General features: G+C 40.3%; 1 protein-coding gene across 3 annotated transcripts in view; it reads left to right on the forward strand.

Moving 5' to 3' along the window:
- RUNX2 (RUNX family transcription factor 2) overlaps window positions 1–17883 on the forward strand; it is a 249685-nt gene that overhangs the window by 208684 nt on the left and 23118 nt on the right. For 2 of the 3 annotated variants that reach the window (XM_073586535.1, XM_073586532.1), the window contains one exon: window positions 15649–15822. The exons of the other annotated variant lie outside the window; for it this stretch is intronic. In XM_073586535.1, coding sequence (XP_073442636.1) covers window positions 15649–15822 — 174 coding nt within the window. The remainder of the gene's footprint in view (window positions 1–15648; window positions 15823–17883) is intronic. 3 annotated transcript variants of the gene reach the window in all.

Below are 17883 nucleotides of genomic sequence, written 5' to 3' on the forward strand. Positions count from 1 at the left end.
CACAAGATATATAATATACAGCGTACAGTGCATATAATACACACTATACATAAGATATATAATATACAGCGTACAGTACATATAATACACAATATACATAAGATATATAATATACAACATACAGTACATATAATACACACTACACACTATACATAAGATATATAATATACAGCATACAGTACATATAATACACACTATACATAAGATAATATACAACATACAGTACATATAATACACACTATACATAAGATATATAATATACAACGTACAGCGCATATAATACACAATATACATGATATATAATATACAACATTCAGTACATATAATACACACTATACATAAGATAATATACAACATACAGTACATATAATACACACTATACATAAGATATATAATATACAACGTACAGCGCATATAATACACAATATACATAAGGTATGTAATATACAAAGTACAGTACCACTAATGTCATTATCTAGTGTTAGGGTCATTATCATGTTCCCCAAGACTGTCAGTGACATTATTCTGTACCCCAAGTTTCAGTGTTATTATCCTGTACTCCGAGTGCCAGTGTCATTATCCTGGCAGGTAGATCAGGCCAGTCTACTGCAGCCCCATTGGCCAAGGATATGTTGTCTCTTCATTATTTTCCACATTTTATTCTGTGTTTTTTGTTGTCTTCATATTTATCTCCTGAGCTGTTTCATAGAGAGGACAAGTGGAGGACGGGAAGAGAGGAGGACAGGAAACAGCTGCCTGGGAGGAATGACTCCAGGCATTGAGTAATATCAGAGCGAAGAAAGACAATGCTGGGGGTAGTTGTTCTATACAACACTTACTACATCTATCATCTATCTATTTATCTATCTATCATCTATTATCTATCTATGATCTATCTTTCTATCACCTTTTTATCTATCTATCTATCTATCTATCTATCTATCTATCTATCTATCTATCTATCTATCTAGCCATTCAAGTAGAGATCTTTACAACCTTCAGTACTTTGGTCCCGATTCATTATTTCCTTTTTTTGTCTCATTATGTGTTATTAGTTGACGTTTTTTTGCTCCAAATTCTTCAAAATGGCTCAAGAGCAAAATATAGTACACAATCCCAAATGCTCGTTATTTTTCTCATTAACCTTTTAGGCTCGTTTTTAGTCTAACAAGTTGCATGTTCATCCAAAATACCACAACATTTGTACAAAATTTTCAGGCATACATAAATTCATTCCGGGAGTGTGGGGGGACTGGGGGACTGAAATAAATTTGTGCAAAAATGTTGAATCTTTTTCAAAATTGATGAATCTACCAAAAATATTTGGAAACTCGAAATATGGCACCCTGAGATAACCAGCACAAGCGATCCCCTTTTCAGGGCATTTGGATAGAAGACGTCCTTTGATCACTTGAGATCGCCCTAGAGGTGTTTTCCTGCGAAACCCCACAGTGATATGTGATCGCAATCAGCTCTTCTCTCATCGACTTTCTAGTATTTTTTTCGGGCGAGACAATATTGAATCTGTCGTTCTTCTCAGAGGGCCTGTATCTGAGCCCCATCTTTGTGTACACTTCATTTTTTAGATACCGGCGTTCCCGAATCATTTTTGGAGCTGAAGACTCTTCAGGGAAAACAAGTTTTCACTCGTCTCTTTGGACGTTGTTTGCGGTGGCTTTGCCGCTGGCAGTTTTATTTTTTTAAACTCCATATATAACAGCAGTGGCTCCTAAGGAGAAGCCACCAAAAATGGTCAGGTCACTTCTTTTAGCTACTTCGCGGCTTTTGAAGCTAAAGGAAAGGACAAAAGGCGGTACACATGCGCATCAAGTCATTTTGACATTGCGGTGCACTATGTTCATTCTTTTTGGTGGGTTTTTTTAGCGCTTTTTCAGGTGAAAGTTGTCGTGTGCCCACGTTCTATGAAGGCCAAAAAAAGGACAAGTTCCAGCTGTTCTCTTTCCCCTTTAATGACAGGGTATAAATATAACATCTTGGAAAAGAAAAATGTGGCTGCCAGCACAACTGTTCCAAGCGCGTCCATTGCAAATCATCCAGATCGTGACCCTCTGTATCGGCCCCGCCGCGGGAAATTATCCACCGGGACGTCCTGCGTTCTGGGCCTCGACAACGTGCACTGGAAATTATTTTGTAAATGATTTTTTGGCAGATAAGTCGTGTTGAGTTTGTCACACGCCGACTCCGTGGACGAAGTGAAATGAATAACTGGGGACGATCTGGGAGCCCAAAGGTGGGCTGGTAATTCCTCACGTCACCAAGTAGCAATTTAACGTGGATATCTCGTTGCAAAGAAAATGACTATTTTGATAATATGGTTTAAAGAAAATGTCGAAAGTCGTAATTGTTTTGAAGGAAAAGCAGAGAGGAAATCAGTACCACACATAAATCTCCGGGTTGTGCAAGACACGGTCCTGATTGTAATTTACTGTGGTCTTGGCTTTCAACACCGCGCTCTAGATATGGAAGCGAGTCTGTGGTTGGATCGTGAACGGTACTTGACCATTAACACCGTTGGATACTGGGAAGCTGCAACCAGTTAGCCCCTGCCTGCCATATTAGTGCCTGCTCTGTATATCCACAAAGTCATACAGTTACGTAAAAAAAAAAAATTAATGATGCATATTTATCATGCTAAAAAACACCAGAGTTCTGGCCTAAATTCGGCAAACAAAACTGCCTTTCATGACTGCCTCCATATCTTTCTATTATGTGATTTAGTCAATTTTTACGAGTTACCATAGAAAGGGGCCTGGCCTTTCTGAAATTGTCGTGGATTAACGTGCTCCACAATTCGTCAAAAATATGTGCAGATCGCTCTCCACGGCGTCTCCAGACTCTGTCACATCTGTCACATGTGCTGAGTGTGAACCTGCTGCCTGCAACATCCTTCAGCATGACCAGTTTGGCAGTGGGTCAGTAATAGTGTGGGGTGGCATTTCTTTGGAGGGCCGCACAGCCCTCCATGTGTTTCGAAGTTGGGCTAACTTATTGTGGTTCTCCTGATGAAGTTAGTCCAACTTCAAGACGCGTTGAAAATAAACCACATTGTTCTTCTTTTACCACGTCCTTTGAATTTTTATTGGGAATACCTCATGGGCAGTGCAGATCACCGGTCCGATCCTCCGTGCTCGTGCTATACACAGCAGGTTTTCTTGTCCTGAGAGTGCTGCAGTAGCAGACCTTCTCTTAATTCGTCAGTTGTGGGTTGCACAACTTCAAAAAGTGAGCAGTTACGTGTTTATTCACCTTTTACTTTTTATACTTTTGATAAAATCCTATTGCGCTGTTTACCTAGGGTTTTTGTTTTCTGCAGCTTCATCCCCCTCCTCCCTATTATTTTGTACTACATTACTGCAAATAGACTTTGAGGGCAATTGGACTTAGGACTTTTTGAAAATTGCACAAAGATCCAACAGACATGAAAAGGTTTGTGTGTTCTAGGCGTTAACTGTTATCGTGCACCATAGGATCCCCCAGTCAATAGAATATGAAGGTGTGACCAGGAGAATTTTTGGTAGTTTTGTGTCATGGCTTTGTATGTGGTCTCATGAGACTGTACAAATGGTCATTGAGCTTCTTCCTATACGGTTCATATTGAGGATTTCTGTATTGTGTGGGTGCTCATTGTGCATTGGTCCCTACTGGGACTTTTTGAAGGTGGCCATCCATCAGTTTGTAAACCCCAGATCAGTCTTTACCTACGAATAGTCATTTGTGAACGCATCTTTAATATAATAACCTGTAAACATTTTGTGACCATACACATGAATTTGCAATAGTATAATTACTTTTAGCAGGTCTGTTTTAGTATCCGCAGGGTTTATTTTTCACAACTTTTTGCTTCTTTGCACCATCAGGAGAGAAATAGTTAAGCTGAATCTCTGTAGACATGGGAAATCAGACGTGTTCTGGAGCACAGTTTGTCAATTACACCACATCGCGCAGATTCTTAGTACTCGAAACCTCAAAACCACCACAGAGAATTCGCCCAGAATCCATCACTGACATTAATGTCGCATCGGGCCAAAAACTAAAAGAGGCGGCAGGAGAGGGCACATATTGAAGGAAGTGGATCAGAGGGTTAGCGGTATCGGAGATGTTTGGTAGGAGACATGTCGCCCTCGGTGGGCAGACCACTGTGAAATCTGATTTTGGCCAGGATTTATAAGATTGATAAAACTGAGTATCTGGAGATTAATGAGAGATGGTGGCTTATCATTATTTATTTATTTATTTATTTTTTTTTATAACATCTGAACCGTACATTTTTTTTCCTTAAAAATTAAGAAAACCCTAATTATTGGCCCCTGAAGTAAGGAGCAGATATTGTGGTTGAAACGAGACCTCAAGTATGAGGACTGATTAGACCTTTATCATGTACATGTTAAGATAGAGCTACATATAGATTAGATAGATTACCACAAGCAAAAGTGCTCAAGATCTCATCCTTACGGGACACAATTCCTGACTGATCTGGTCACAATATCTGGCTGTGAATGGTTGAATTCACACTTGTGTGGCTCCATGAAATTGGTGCATTCATGATGATAACCCTAGAAAATTGAAGGACAGATTGTGGGTTGCAGAGGTAACATTCCTTATAAGTCCCCAACACCTTAGAGAACAAAAGGACTCATCTTGTAAACTGTGTAGATCATTTAAGAACCACAAGTGCTGACGAGCTTTTAAGACGAAGACCTACTCAATGGTTGACTAAACACTTGAAATTGGTACATTTATGATGATAGCGTTAGAAAAATGAAGTACTGATTGTGAGTTGAAGAGGTAACATCTCCTACAAGGCTCTAACACCTTGGAGGAAAATTGGACCCATCTTGTAAACCGTGTAGATCATTTATTGACCACAAGTGGTGCTCAGCTTGTAAGACTCAGATTTCCTACTGAAACATTTGTATGTTCTTCTGTTCTTCGAGGTCCTTCGTGCTTTGAGCTTCTAGGAGGGGGTCTCGGCTATAACATTTTATTATCCCTTAGAAACTCCATGTCTTCCAGCAGTCTCAGGAGCAGCCTGTAAAAGCTGCTGAGACATCGCCCCAGCCTAACCTAAAGCTCGTTCCATGTGTGATTATGTGAGTCTTCCAGGCGATGGCATATTTAATGTGACAGGTGCTAATCTTGCAGCGCATTCATCTTCATCCCGACCCGCACATTAATTACACACGTACATGAATATTATTTTGTGTTTCCCTGAGGTGCAGGAGAAATACATATGGACCACACAGGTTAAGCTCTGTTGAAAGCAATCAGGTCACATTGTCTGCACAATTATTTTAGTTGGACCGAAATTCTGCAGTTGAATTACTTTTGTGAAATCTCATTTGTGCGGTAAGAATGTGGAAGTGGGCCTTCGCTGGGTTTTAAAAAGAATTGCTAGCATTAGGAAAACGGCCAGTTTATACATGTTCCTCAGGCAGCTGTAGCAAATCTGTAGGTGACCATTCATCGTTCTGGTGGACTGCTGACATTAGCATGTGTTTTAGCTGGATCAGACTGGCTTTTTGGTTGGTACAATTGTTTCTATAAGGTACATTAATGGAGTAAGTCTGGTCTTTTTTGCTACTGTGGAATTATGTGCTACATCTTGAGGTTGCCAATGCAAACTAAGATTGGTGGGTTTATGATAGCTGTTTATTCATGGGTATATCCCAGTATGATCCTCGAAGAACAACCAGACCCAAGTTCCCACCAAGGTTGACTTTAATTGAGTCTGTCAAACTGATTCATGCTACCCAAACCACGGACAGCATGAATCAGAGTCTGACTCCAATATTACAACCATGTATGTTCTGCATTGAAACGTGGCACCTTTTTACAAAATAAATAGTTTAAGAAGCCCACCAGAGACTTTGCGTATGGAATGTTTAGTCTAAGGCCGGTCCCCAATGGTTTTTCCATGCCCAGCTCCCCTAGATTGAAAGATTTGACCCTATATATGTGTATAGGGAGAGACCTGTCAGACAAAGTGATTACGGGGAGGAGAAGATGCAAAGGAGTTGCCTCGGGCTTATCATCTGAGATTCATAGTCTCCAGCTGGCTTCCCAATGTATGTTTTCCCATAAACGCTGCAGCGTAAAACTTACATAGCCGCAATAAGGCAGCAAGAGTCTTATTCATGCGGTTCAGGCACATGAAATCAGCTCTACGGGTTCCCAATAAGTATATATAGAGCTACATCATACGATAATGCTCAAAAATGCGTAGGCAGTCCCGACCTGGTGTTTTAGCGGCAAAACACAACTTCTGATTGTTAGTCTATTAATTATGTACTTCATGTGACTTGAGTGCATTCCGTGATGGAGTAAAGGCCCTTATGGATGTTCATAGAAAGGCCAAAGTCTGTAATATGTTGGCACTATATAATAATTATTAAACTATGTTTAAATTCAGATTTTGAGCAAAAGATTAGTTTTCCTTGCGACCTACACGTAGTGGACATTTTCCAGAATCTGGTTGTGCATACACATTAAAGAAAATTTGGCTGAGCTAGCACATTTGAGAGGCGGCAGCTGAACACTCGTTTAACCAACCGTCTTTCCTACCCTCCATAGATTAATAAGCCAAGCAGGGATGTGTTTTGAATGAGGAGAAGGGACTGCTACTCTGCTAGAGGCAATTGATGTCAGTTCACCTCCCATAAGGACAAAACTTTGTCGAGTTAAGGTTCACTGTGCCCAGTCCTTCTTCTCTCAGCATTGTATGTCTGCATGGGGGAAACAAACATCCATGTTATTTAGATGGTTGGTGTGTTCTTCCAAAATTCAAGAGTTTGGCCGAGATTAATTTCTATGGCCAACTTTTGAAGTTTACTGTGAAGAACTCTAGGAAGTGCTTATCTTATCAAGCTCAGGTTTCCTCTATTGCTTACTGATTTTGGTACAAAAAACATGGATATCTCACTATAAGATTCCTAGGCATCTCACCGTAGAAAACACATAGACATCTTGTAATAGAACACCCAGGAACATCTCACCATAGAAGACCCATCTTGAAATAGAAGACCCAAAGGCAACTCAAAGAAGACCCATCGAAGGCCATCCACCTCGTAAATTGCAAATTGCCCAGAATATGTTAGCACTTGACAAAATATGCATACGTTTCTAGATGTTTTACGTGTAAAGGGCATCATATTTTAGTTTAAAGATTGCAATTACCATATGAGATCTTCCTAGATATTGTGCTGGTGTAGAGAGAGTCTTGCAGCTTATGCTCCTATAGAAAAAAAGTAAATCTTCTCCATTACATAGCCTTGAAACATTCTGGTTTGGGTGATATCCCTTGTCACGTTTCAAGACTCTATAATATGTTGTGTATTGACTTACTGTGTAGCTACCTATTGGTGAAACTAGAAAGATAATCTTCTTTATTTTGGAAGATAAATAACTTTTTCTGAAATGTTTCCATAAAATCAGGTTGCTTATAGCTTGGCATCCAGGCTTGCAGCATCAAAAACAGAACGATGCACATGTTTATCTAGATCAGGTTTCTTCTAGTCATCTGTCATGTAGGGAAATAGACCATCTGCTTTTAAGGTTATCAGTGAAGGTGGACACTAAAATTAAACCCGTCATTTACAATGTGCAAAATGTTAAAAGTAATACATGGTTGTCAGGTGATATTTTTTCCCTTGTGAACAATGTATTTCAGGAGTAGTCCCAGTGGACCAGAGGATTTAGTGTTGGCGAAGCACATGATGAGTCATTTACCATTTTTGCATTTGATATGCTATTTTGGAGGAGGTCCTACCACCTCCTACTAATTAAGGAACTATCTGGGAGCTTGCCCGAATACTCTGTTCAATGTTCTCCCGTCTTCTCCAGTCATCTCCATGGATAATTTGTACATGGGGAACATATATTTTTGGTTCAAGGTCCACTTAGAGTATGTTGCTTGATTAAACCTAAAATGGTTGAATGCCCAAGTCAACCTCTATATGACTATACAATAGAAATATTTCTTAGCTTTGCTCTTGGGCTGAACAGCTATGGGTTGCAGCTTATCTGGGGTTTTGTTAGCATGTCGTGGTAACATTGAATTTGGTTGGATTGTTTTTCCGCTCCTGTTAAAACCTTCAACAGTTGATAACCATGCTTTAAAAGACAAGAAAAAGCCCCCCATATTTCACCTTTTGTTCTTAAGATCTCTGGCACATCTGTAAGAGATGATGTTATAGCTATGAAAGACCTGACTGCTAAGGCCACCGATTGGCTGCAGGGTCAGGAGACTAATGGGCTGGACTTCATCTCGTCCGGTCCAACAGAGACCATCGAGGCAGAGGATCGATTTGGGGGCTTTTTTTTAAAGGATTTCCATTGGGAAGATTTAAACAAGATGGAAAACCTCTTTAAAAATTTAAGAACAAGTAAAGGTGGACACATCTGTATAGGGCATATGGATTTAATATGGAAAGGTTCTTGGTGGCAACTTTTCCTTCTTTTTGGAGGACCTAACTCATTAGCGCATTCCATGTTCATCCCTGGCGCCATGTATTCCCTCATTTTCCCTGCATCATCTAACGCCACAGCCTGGCCACTGATCGTAACATTCACTGATGGCATGGCCTATCAAACATGATGCACTCCGGTTGTTCAATGATTGACTGCACTAGGCAAGGGTTCCTTCTCCGTAGACGTGAGTTTACTGGAAGAAGTAACGTTGGGTTATTTTTTTCATTACTACTATGAGTATATTGAGAATATTTGTGTTTCCTGACATTCTGTATAGTAAAAGAATTTTCTAAATCGGACCTTAACTCTCGTGAATGTCTGATAATAGGTAAAGATAGTTGAAATGTTATGTTTTGGGCGACTTTTATTGTATTTCTATGGTTACTGTGAATGAGTATTTACATGGAACAGTACATTGCTAGCAAAAGGACATAAAACAAAATTTATGAACCTGTCCATCATTGTCTCCTGCAGTATATAACTGGTGGGAGAATAAGTCGCTCTCCAGAGCGAGTGATATTTGTTTGGCCTGTGAGTCTTTAGTGTTTTTATTGCTTGTGCCAGGACCTTGCTTGATCTTTGTTTTGCACATTTCCTGTTTCTAAACCGCAAGAGACCCTGCTGTCTCTTTATGACATTTCGGGGGCCCCTCCTCACTGTACTGCTTGCACCAGTGTGTGAGAAGGACCTATCACTCACACACAGATGTTTATTGCAGAAGGGCTTTATCTGACTTCCACCTCAAATATTGTGAGAGGAACAGATGTAGCCGTCCCATGCCGCTCGCAACGCTGGGAGCAACCGCAGCATCTTATCTGTTATTGCAAGCAGCATTGGTAATAAATATGGCTGAAGTCTGAGTGACACCTTCCACAGTTATTGTATTATTTTTGTTTTTGAAACAGTTGCCTGATACGTTAATGGCAAAAAAAAAAGGAAAATATGAGATGTGGAGCTCACGTGTGGCAATTATGGTGTCTGAGCCTAGCCGCTCACTACTGATCTGGAATTAAATTGAATTACTGTATTTTTCGGACTATAAGACGCACTTTTTCCCAAAAGAATTTGGGAGCAAAATGGGGGATGCATCTAATAGTCCGAATGCAGGCTTACCGGGGGTTGCGGCAGTGGTGTAGCAGCGTCCCTTCCTCGGGAAATCGGCGGCGACAGAAGTCTGGGAATGCTGAAGCGCGGTGTCGGTGGTGAGCAGTCGGGAGTGCATCATTAGCTTCCCTGTTGCCATCCTCCTTATGCCGTGGGCCGCCGGAGGCGGCACGGATTGAGATCTTGGTGGCCCTCGGCTTCAGGAAAATGTCCTCCGAGAAACCAATGATGCACTCTGCTCTGCTCACCGTGGACATCGGGACGCAGCATCGCCACATTTTTGCCACCGGCATCCCGAGGAAGGGACCCTGCTGTGCACTCTGCTCTGCCTCACCGCCGACACCGGACTGCAGCACTGCCCCACTTCTGCTGCTGACTTCCTGAGGAAGGGACCAGGCCCCCTGTGACCCTGCTCTACCACCGCCGGCCCTCAGGTAAGATACGTTAAATTCAGACAATAAGACCGACCCCCATCTTATAAAAATCTTTTTTTTTTCTATTTTCCATCCCAAAATTTGGGGTGCGTTTTATGGTCCGGTACTTCTTATAGTCTGAAAAATACGGTAATTTTTTTAAAGATTTTTTTTTAGTTAAGCCCCCTTTAACTGGTTTTATACTATCTGCACTTTTCCATTTGATCTGAAGAAAATCAAGACTGTTTATACGTTTGATCAGGCGTAGACTACTTTAAATGAAAGCAAACCCAACAATATCGATGGGTTAAGCAAATCATCTGATGTGTATGGTGGCCTCTTGATTCTTCTCTTTCTCTTCCTGTTGAATTGCAATGGCTGATTCTTTGGTTTGGTGCAGAGATAAGCTGCTTTTAGAAGATTTTGACATCGGCTAGCTCATGGTGAACACAGGAACACCAAGCATTCATGTGTATGAATCGAAGAGGCCGAACAAACCTTCGGCCAACAGCTGTCTACTATGTATAGTGGTCTTTGTCCCTGGAAGTAAACTAAAATTTACCTAAAAGTCACCGCATTTTCATATGGAATTGTCGCGTAGCATGTCCAAAGTAACTAATCTGTCTGGGTTTCTTTTTTTTTTCAAAAAACTTACATTTGTGGCCTCCCCAGGATTCACACAATCATCAAAATTCAGCAACTGTAGCACTACAATGTTCATTCAGCTCTCCTTGAGGATAGCGCCATCCTGATGTTTGTAGACTTATAGGATAGGTAGTGCTTTTTACCTTTTTCCCAGGCCGGTTATTGCCTAGCCAATAAATCTGTGTCAGCTTGGTGCTCTCCTCAAGGAGAAACCATACGTCGTTGTCCTCCGTCAAAGACCGCATAATCCGCCAAACAGTCTCCTATTTTGCACTGACAAGAGGCAAGAACCTTGACAAAGGTGGATTTTTCTTTTCTTCTCGGACAATATCCTAGCTCTTTAAAGATTAATTCCTAGTGCAAAAAAAATAACAGCTATCCACCTTCTATACCGGCACCATCATACCAGCAATCTAGGTCCCAGGGCTCACGTAACATTCTTATGCCAAGTGAATCCTGCATCCAATCAGCAGCCACTAGTGATCTGAAGTTCTCACACTCTCTACGGGTTCCCAAGGGTCATCCAAAGAAAATATGAGAGAAGTAAGCTTAACATTGAGCCCCTGATTGGCTGCAGTGCTCATGTGGCATAAGAATGTTAAGCGAGCCCTGGTGATGGCATCGCAGGAATGGCACCAGTGTATTGACGAATATCTGTTATTTTTATTTTACACTGGGGAATATAATATATAAAAAGGAGTTTTCCGAGTCATGGACAACTCCTATTAATGATTAGTATTGATATTTACTTGCAGTAGGTGTCAGTAGAGCCCTTTTTTTCATTTTTCACCCATGGTTCATCTTCTCATAGGGCTGTATCTGGTAAAACATTTTACAGATCATGAAAGTCGCAGGATTTGAATCCCAGTCTATCACGCATTGTTGGCAATTTGTAAGGATTTGTGCATTGTGGGAAACCACCTTTAATTTAAAAGTAGAATAAGAAATAAGCTGATGCCGGTGGAGGATCAAGCTGATTTTTCTCTTACTCCATCTCAGGTCGCCCATTAGAAAACTGCTATGGCTATGTTCTCACTTCTTGTGTGTTCTGTTTAGCCAGAATTTGAATCTTTAGGACTTAGGCCATAACTAGGAGTTTCTGGGACCCACTGTCACTAGCCCTACACATAAATTTGGCTGAGCAGTAGTATGCAGAGTCTATATATAAAAAATAGAGAAAGTGAACTAGTTCACCAGAGGGATGGGTTGACTGACCATGACAGTGGCGGACCCAGATAAAAAAGATCCCCTGTACGAAAACATTATATGGGCTCTTTGCAGGACCACATTTCTGTCTATTAGAGATGCTACTGATGAAGGAACTTGCTTCCAAAACGCGTGTCGAGGTGCGCGTTATCAAGATCTGGCGGCTCTTAATGGTATATCCCCCCCTATTTTCATCCTGTGGCAATTCTTGCACTATGCACTTTTGATATGCAATTAAGGCACTTTGTTAACCTTGACACATGTGCACTTTAGTTTGTGGCCTTTGCAATTGATTATAAAATTGATTCTTTACATATTTGTTATGATTTTTTTCTTTGGTCACTATTATTATTAGCTTTGACACTGGTGCACTGTTTAATTACTGCCTTTATATGTGGCTCCTTTTTGATTCCAGTACACATTTGGAATAATCTGATTTTTTTATTGGTGCCTTTTGATTAATTTTTGGGTATTTTTTTTAATTATAATTACATATACTTATGTCACCCATACCTTAAATCTGCCATATGTAATATTGTTTTTTATATATACATCATATTCTTTTATCCCCCTTTTTTATGCTAAACTATTTATGTATCTTGGTACGTGCACATTCACATTGTGCCACTTTTTTTGTCATTTCTTCTCATTTTATTGAATAAAGATATATCTTTTTATTATATGTTTCCTGTCTGGATTTCCCTTGGTTTGCTGTGTTTTAGGCTCCTGATTAGTTCCCTCTCTGAGTGGTTTCCACTCTTTTCACAGTACATCACGGTTATTTCATGGATAACTGATTATATGTTTGAATTTTTAATTATCTATATATAAATATATAATTCCGTAGGGTGTTACTGTCGTGCTTATCTAGAGGCTCTACTTGTGGCTTTGGAGGTAGAAGTGAGTCCCCCAAGCTCTTGGGCCCCTGGGTGGTTCCATAGGTTGCACTAATGTTATGTTCACCCCTGGACCGTGCCAATAATGAAGGTTCAAGCAAACAGTGATCCAGCCAAAAATAAGGATAAAGCCAAGCTTTTTTATTTCACACAGCCTAAAAGCCACATGGGGGGAAATAGATTTTTTGTTCACAGACGTAGAGAAATATGCATTAATCTATATGTCTCTGATGTCAGGAAAGGACAGTCCCTTGAGATTGTAGGGTCCATGAAGATCTACCTAAACATGTTCTATACTGGTCAACTCATAGTTTGATTTTCTTACCCAAGAGTTTACAAACCCTGGCACCCACGTCTCATTTTACCAACACTTTTTTTTAGCCTGTTAAAACATGATCTACTGTAATTAGAAAAAACAAACAGACTCCGTATGGTTAAAAATAGAATAACAGAACAAGATGTAACCTCGATATTTATTTTGGAAAGCCGAATGGAAGACTTGAGGATGCCATTGTCCTGTCTCCTTCCTCGAGGACTCAGAGATGGTAGAGTGGGTTGGGAACATGGCGTGACATTCTCGACTTGGCTGTGCCGTCTTTGAAATCTTTTTAACAACAATAATACCCATCGTGCATGTTTGATTTTCAACCCCCTGGCACAGAAACACTCCAACTTTTATATTCTCTTTTATTAGTTTCACAGAGGCGCAGAGGAGTTTAGCAAGTTGTTGTTGCCCGAGGGCGATAGTGCGAAGACTTTCTGTATTCTTTGGCCCAATCGCCACCAAGCCTCTTATGTAATATGTTATGCTAAACTGCAGGTCACAAGAGTTATTGCTCCTATTCCCACCCATGGTAAAGCTATTCTTTTCAAAATGGACTAATTTCCTGTATATAGAAACAAGTTTTGAAACTTTTTTCAGAACAAGTGCCTATTAGGTTAAAACAATCTTCTTTTGTTAGAAGGGGTCCCTCAATGACTAGATGATTACAGCTGCAGGTAACCCCAATGATCGGCTTTAACTCTGAAGGAAACTAGTTTTAGCTGCAGAGCCCCCACAGGAGAAATGAGGCATTACACAGTGTTCAATAAAAACACTGAAGTTTATGTGTAATGTATTGTCATGGTGGGTCCTCCAGAGATGCTTTTTGTAGTCAATCTGCCTAATAAATTGGGGTCCTCAGTAGAGTTGAGCACAAAGATTGGCATGAGCTTGGTCCATCAGCCCAAGGAATCTGATGGCAGCTTCTGATTACTAGGCCTGTTAATTTGACTAAGTGCTAGGAATACCTGCAGGTAGGAGGAGGTTCGCTTGGCTCAGGCCATGGACTACCAATGTAGCCGCTAGGCTAGGGTCCTGAAAAAATGGGTTTTTGATTCCAGACAAACCTTCCAAATACAGGAAGGATAAATGTCCCCACCTGTCATGTGGCCAAGCAGGCAATCACTGACCTCAGTTGGGATGCCTACATGTACGACACATGATTGTTGAGGTCAGTGATTGGCTGCAAGGTAGATAGGGACATTATGACTGCAGCAAAATCCAGTAGGGACCACTAGAGCTTTGGAAGATTTAACAGGTGTATTGCTTGTTTTTTTTTTTTTAAATTTTGTACTATTTACTGCTGTTAGGCCGGGTCACACATGCGAGAAACTCAGACGAGTCTTGCACGTCAATACTCGGCACTAGGGAGAGGTGCGTGCGGCTGCTTGTATTTCTATTGACGTGCGAGACTCGTCCGAGTTTCTCACATGTGTGACCCCGGACTTAGACATTTTATTATTCATGTATTTTTTTTTTTTTAAATCCTAGACAATCCCTTAAAATCCTCATAATTCTTATTACTAATCATAATTAGTATGTTCAATTTGCCATAGTTTTCAGAAACACTTACACCCAAATCAAAATCCTTAATTTAATATATATTTTTCATTTGAGATTTATAAATAGTTTTTTTTTTGTCTATTGAAGTCCAAATCAAAGGGCAAAATGTTTTTAATGCCTCGAGCCTCTTTTTCTTTCTTTTCTTTTTTTTTTAGTTTTTACATTTTGAATGTTGATACAGATTCAGATGTCGATGGCCTTTTTTTTTCTTCCAGTTTTATTTAATCCAATATTTAAAAAAAATAATAATAATTTATATATTTTGTTTTACCTGAACAAACTAAATGTAGGACATTATTTTTTTTTAATGCCTTGGGTCCCTTTGTAACATGGACTAAGGCTGCATTCACACATCCATGGCCCGAGTGTCCAAATCTCAACTCAACGGCAACGTAGGTATATAATTATAATTATATAGGCATTCTAATGCATCGGGTATTCTAGAATCTCTCTCTCCACGCCACCGCGCCACAGATATCCCGACGGAGGCGTGCGTCGTTCGCACTAATTGGTTGTGGCTGTCTGGGCGCGACCAATCATCGCCGCGGGATTTCCGTTACAGACTGAATAAGACGATAATATAGTAGATTACTTTACGTTTTTTTATTATTTTTATATGTTGTTTTTTTTTATTTATTTCATTTATTAGAATTTTTAATGCCGCTTTACAAATTGTCTTATACAACATACTGACCTTGTTCTTGAAGAACACAGAGCAGGTTTTTACTACTGACCTAGATCTTTCCCTGATAAAGCCATTATTATAATGAACAATCCATGATGCAATAAACTTTTGGGATTTTTTTTTAATTAAATAATTTGCAATATTGAGTTAATTTGTGTTATGCATTTATCAAAGCTGAATGCTAGGGACATTTTTTTTTTAAAGATCCCCGGCTGATTGTACTTTTTTTTTTACCAGCCAAGTGTTTTATATAGTGTTTTGTGTGGTAGGTTTGTTGTGGGCAACAGTAATATTAATAATTCTAATTCTATGATTTGCTGTTTCTAGGGCACAGACAGAAGCTTGATGACTCTAAGCCTAGTTTGTTCTCTGAACGCCTCAGTGATTTAGGGCGCATTCCTCATCCCAGTATGAGAGTGGGTGTCCCAACTCAGAGTCCACGACCCTCCCTGACCTCTGCATCAAGTCCTTTTAATCCACAAGGACAGAGTCAGATTGCAGGTAAGGGGCAGATATACTTTTTTGGTCATTTTTTTTATAGACATTATCGTTGAGATTATAGAGAGGTTTACATGTCCTGTTCATTGGTCTCGTAACCGGTGAAGATAGGCCTTCATTTCTCTGTTAGCAGTGTTAGAATTGTAGACAGTCCTCGGGGATTCCTGGTGGTCCTTTCCCTACTATTGATCCAATTTATTTCGTATATTTCTAGATAATTGACTAATAAATGAAAATCAAACAACTTTTATAGAGTAGAGGTGTTGACAGGATGGGGAATTTACATTTTAACACTATTTTTCTGGTAGTGACTATGTAAAATGGCTAGTTCTTCATGTTAGTTGGTCCTTGTTGTGTGAAAGGTATTTTAGATAGCAACACATACACATTGTGATTATGACCCATAAATCCCACCTGTTACTTGTACCGGAACCCGGTAATTTTATCATCTTTTATCTCTTGATGAAGACAGTCCTAGAAAATAATCTTCTAACGTTGTGCTGAGCATAGAAAGTTGGTGTTCTGCATGAGGTCATGTCCATGGAAAAGAAGGGTGAGGTAAAACTAAATTGAGGGATCACTCTTTACTTGGACTCAAGAGCAGCGACATAGGTTGACTCAATCACAGATGGCTTTAGTGATTGCTAGCTAATGTTTTTGTATAGTGGACTTCAAAATGGGTTCATTCAACTTGTGTTTCTTGAAGAAGATAGACATAGACAGTAATCTTCTAACATTGTGCTGACCTTGGAAAGTCGGTGTCCTACACATGAGTTCATGCCATAGAGAAGTAGAGTGAGGTAAAAAAGGCTCACTCTGAACATGGGCTCAATAGCGACCATATCGGTTGGCTCAGCCCAACATGGCCTTAAGGGCCTGTCAGACTAAGCGATATCGCTAGCAATATCGCTATAACTTGTGACGTTATAGCGATATCGCTGTGTCTGATACTTACCTACGACCCGCTCCCCCGCTGCTTATCGCTGATCGCGCGAGATCAGGCTGGACTGCTTCTCGTCGTCAGCTTCCTACGGCGCTTCCTGTGGAGAGACGAGCGACGAGCGTGGAGCCGGGCGGGAGGAAGCAGGATCGCCTAGTGTGACAGGTAAGTAGCGACCCCCGTCCCCAGCGATGTCGCTGGTGAGATCTGCCTGTGTTGCAGCTCACTAGCGACCACTTAGCGATGTACCAGCGATCCTGACCGCGTCATATTGCTGGTCGGGATCGCTGGTGCATCGCTAAGTGTGACAGTACCCTTAGTGACTCTTAATCTCTTAGCTAATCATTTTGGATAGTAGACTTCAACAGGGTTTTTATCATCTTGTATCTCTTGAAAGAGAAAATCTTTGAAGGTAATCTTCTAATCTTGTGCTGACCATTGGAAGATGGTGTCCTAGATGAGTATCTATGTCCTTTCATGTACATGAAGAAATAGGATAAGGTAAACCTACGTCTTGGTGACTCTTACTTACTTAGCTAATGTTTTTGTATAGTGGCCTTTAACAGAGTTTGAAATCATATTGTGGGCCAACATAAAGAAAGAGTGTGTTGGTGAAGAGGAAGACATCTTGACCAGTTCTCCTTCTACTCCATCATAAAAATCTTAACGTCTGGGAAAGGAATTGCAAAATGACTAGTTAATTTCACACAGAACAACCCCTTCAACCACCTGTCATCACTTTCCATTTTTAAAATGCTCTACCTTCTCATGGCAGTGTCAAGAACTGGTTGTTCATGTTGGCTGGTCATTGTTGTGTAGAAGGTGTTATTGCTAGCACCACAGAGATATAGTACTTTTGACCCATTAAATCCTATGTGCTACTCGTACTGGGACTTGAAGATTGTATCGTCTTCTATTGCTTCAAAGAGATTATCTCAGAAGGTAATCTTCTAATGTTATGTTGGCCATGGAAAGTTGGTGTGCTGCATGAGGTCATACTATGATATCCATAGGGAAATAGGATGAAGTTAACCTATGTTGGGGTCTCACTCTGTTCATGGGCTCAATAACAGCCATGTGGGTTGACTCAAACCTTCATGGTCTTATTGCCTCTTAGCCACATA

This window comes from Dendrobates tinctorius, unplaced genomic scaffold (genome assembly GCF_039654945.1).
Source record: "Dendrobates tinctorius isolate UK_male_01 unplaced genomic scaffold, ASM3965494v1 ptg000093l, whole genome shotgun sequence".
Lineage (NCBI taxonomy): Eukaryota > Metazoa > Chordata > Amphibia > Anura > Dendrobatidae > Dendrobates > Dendrobates tinctorius.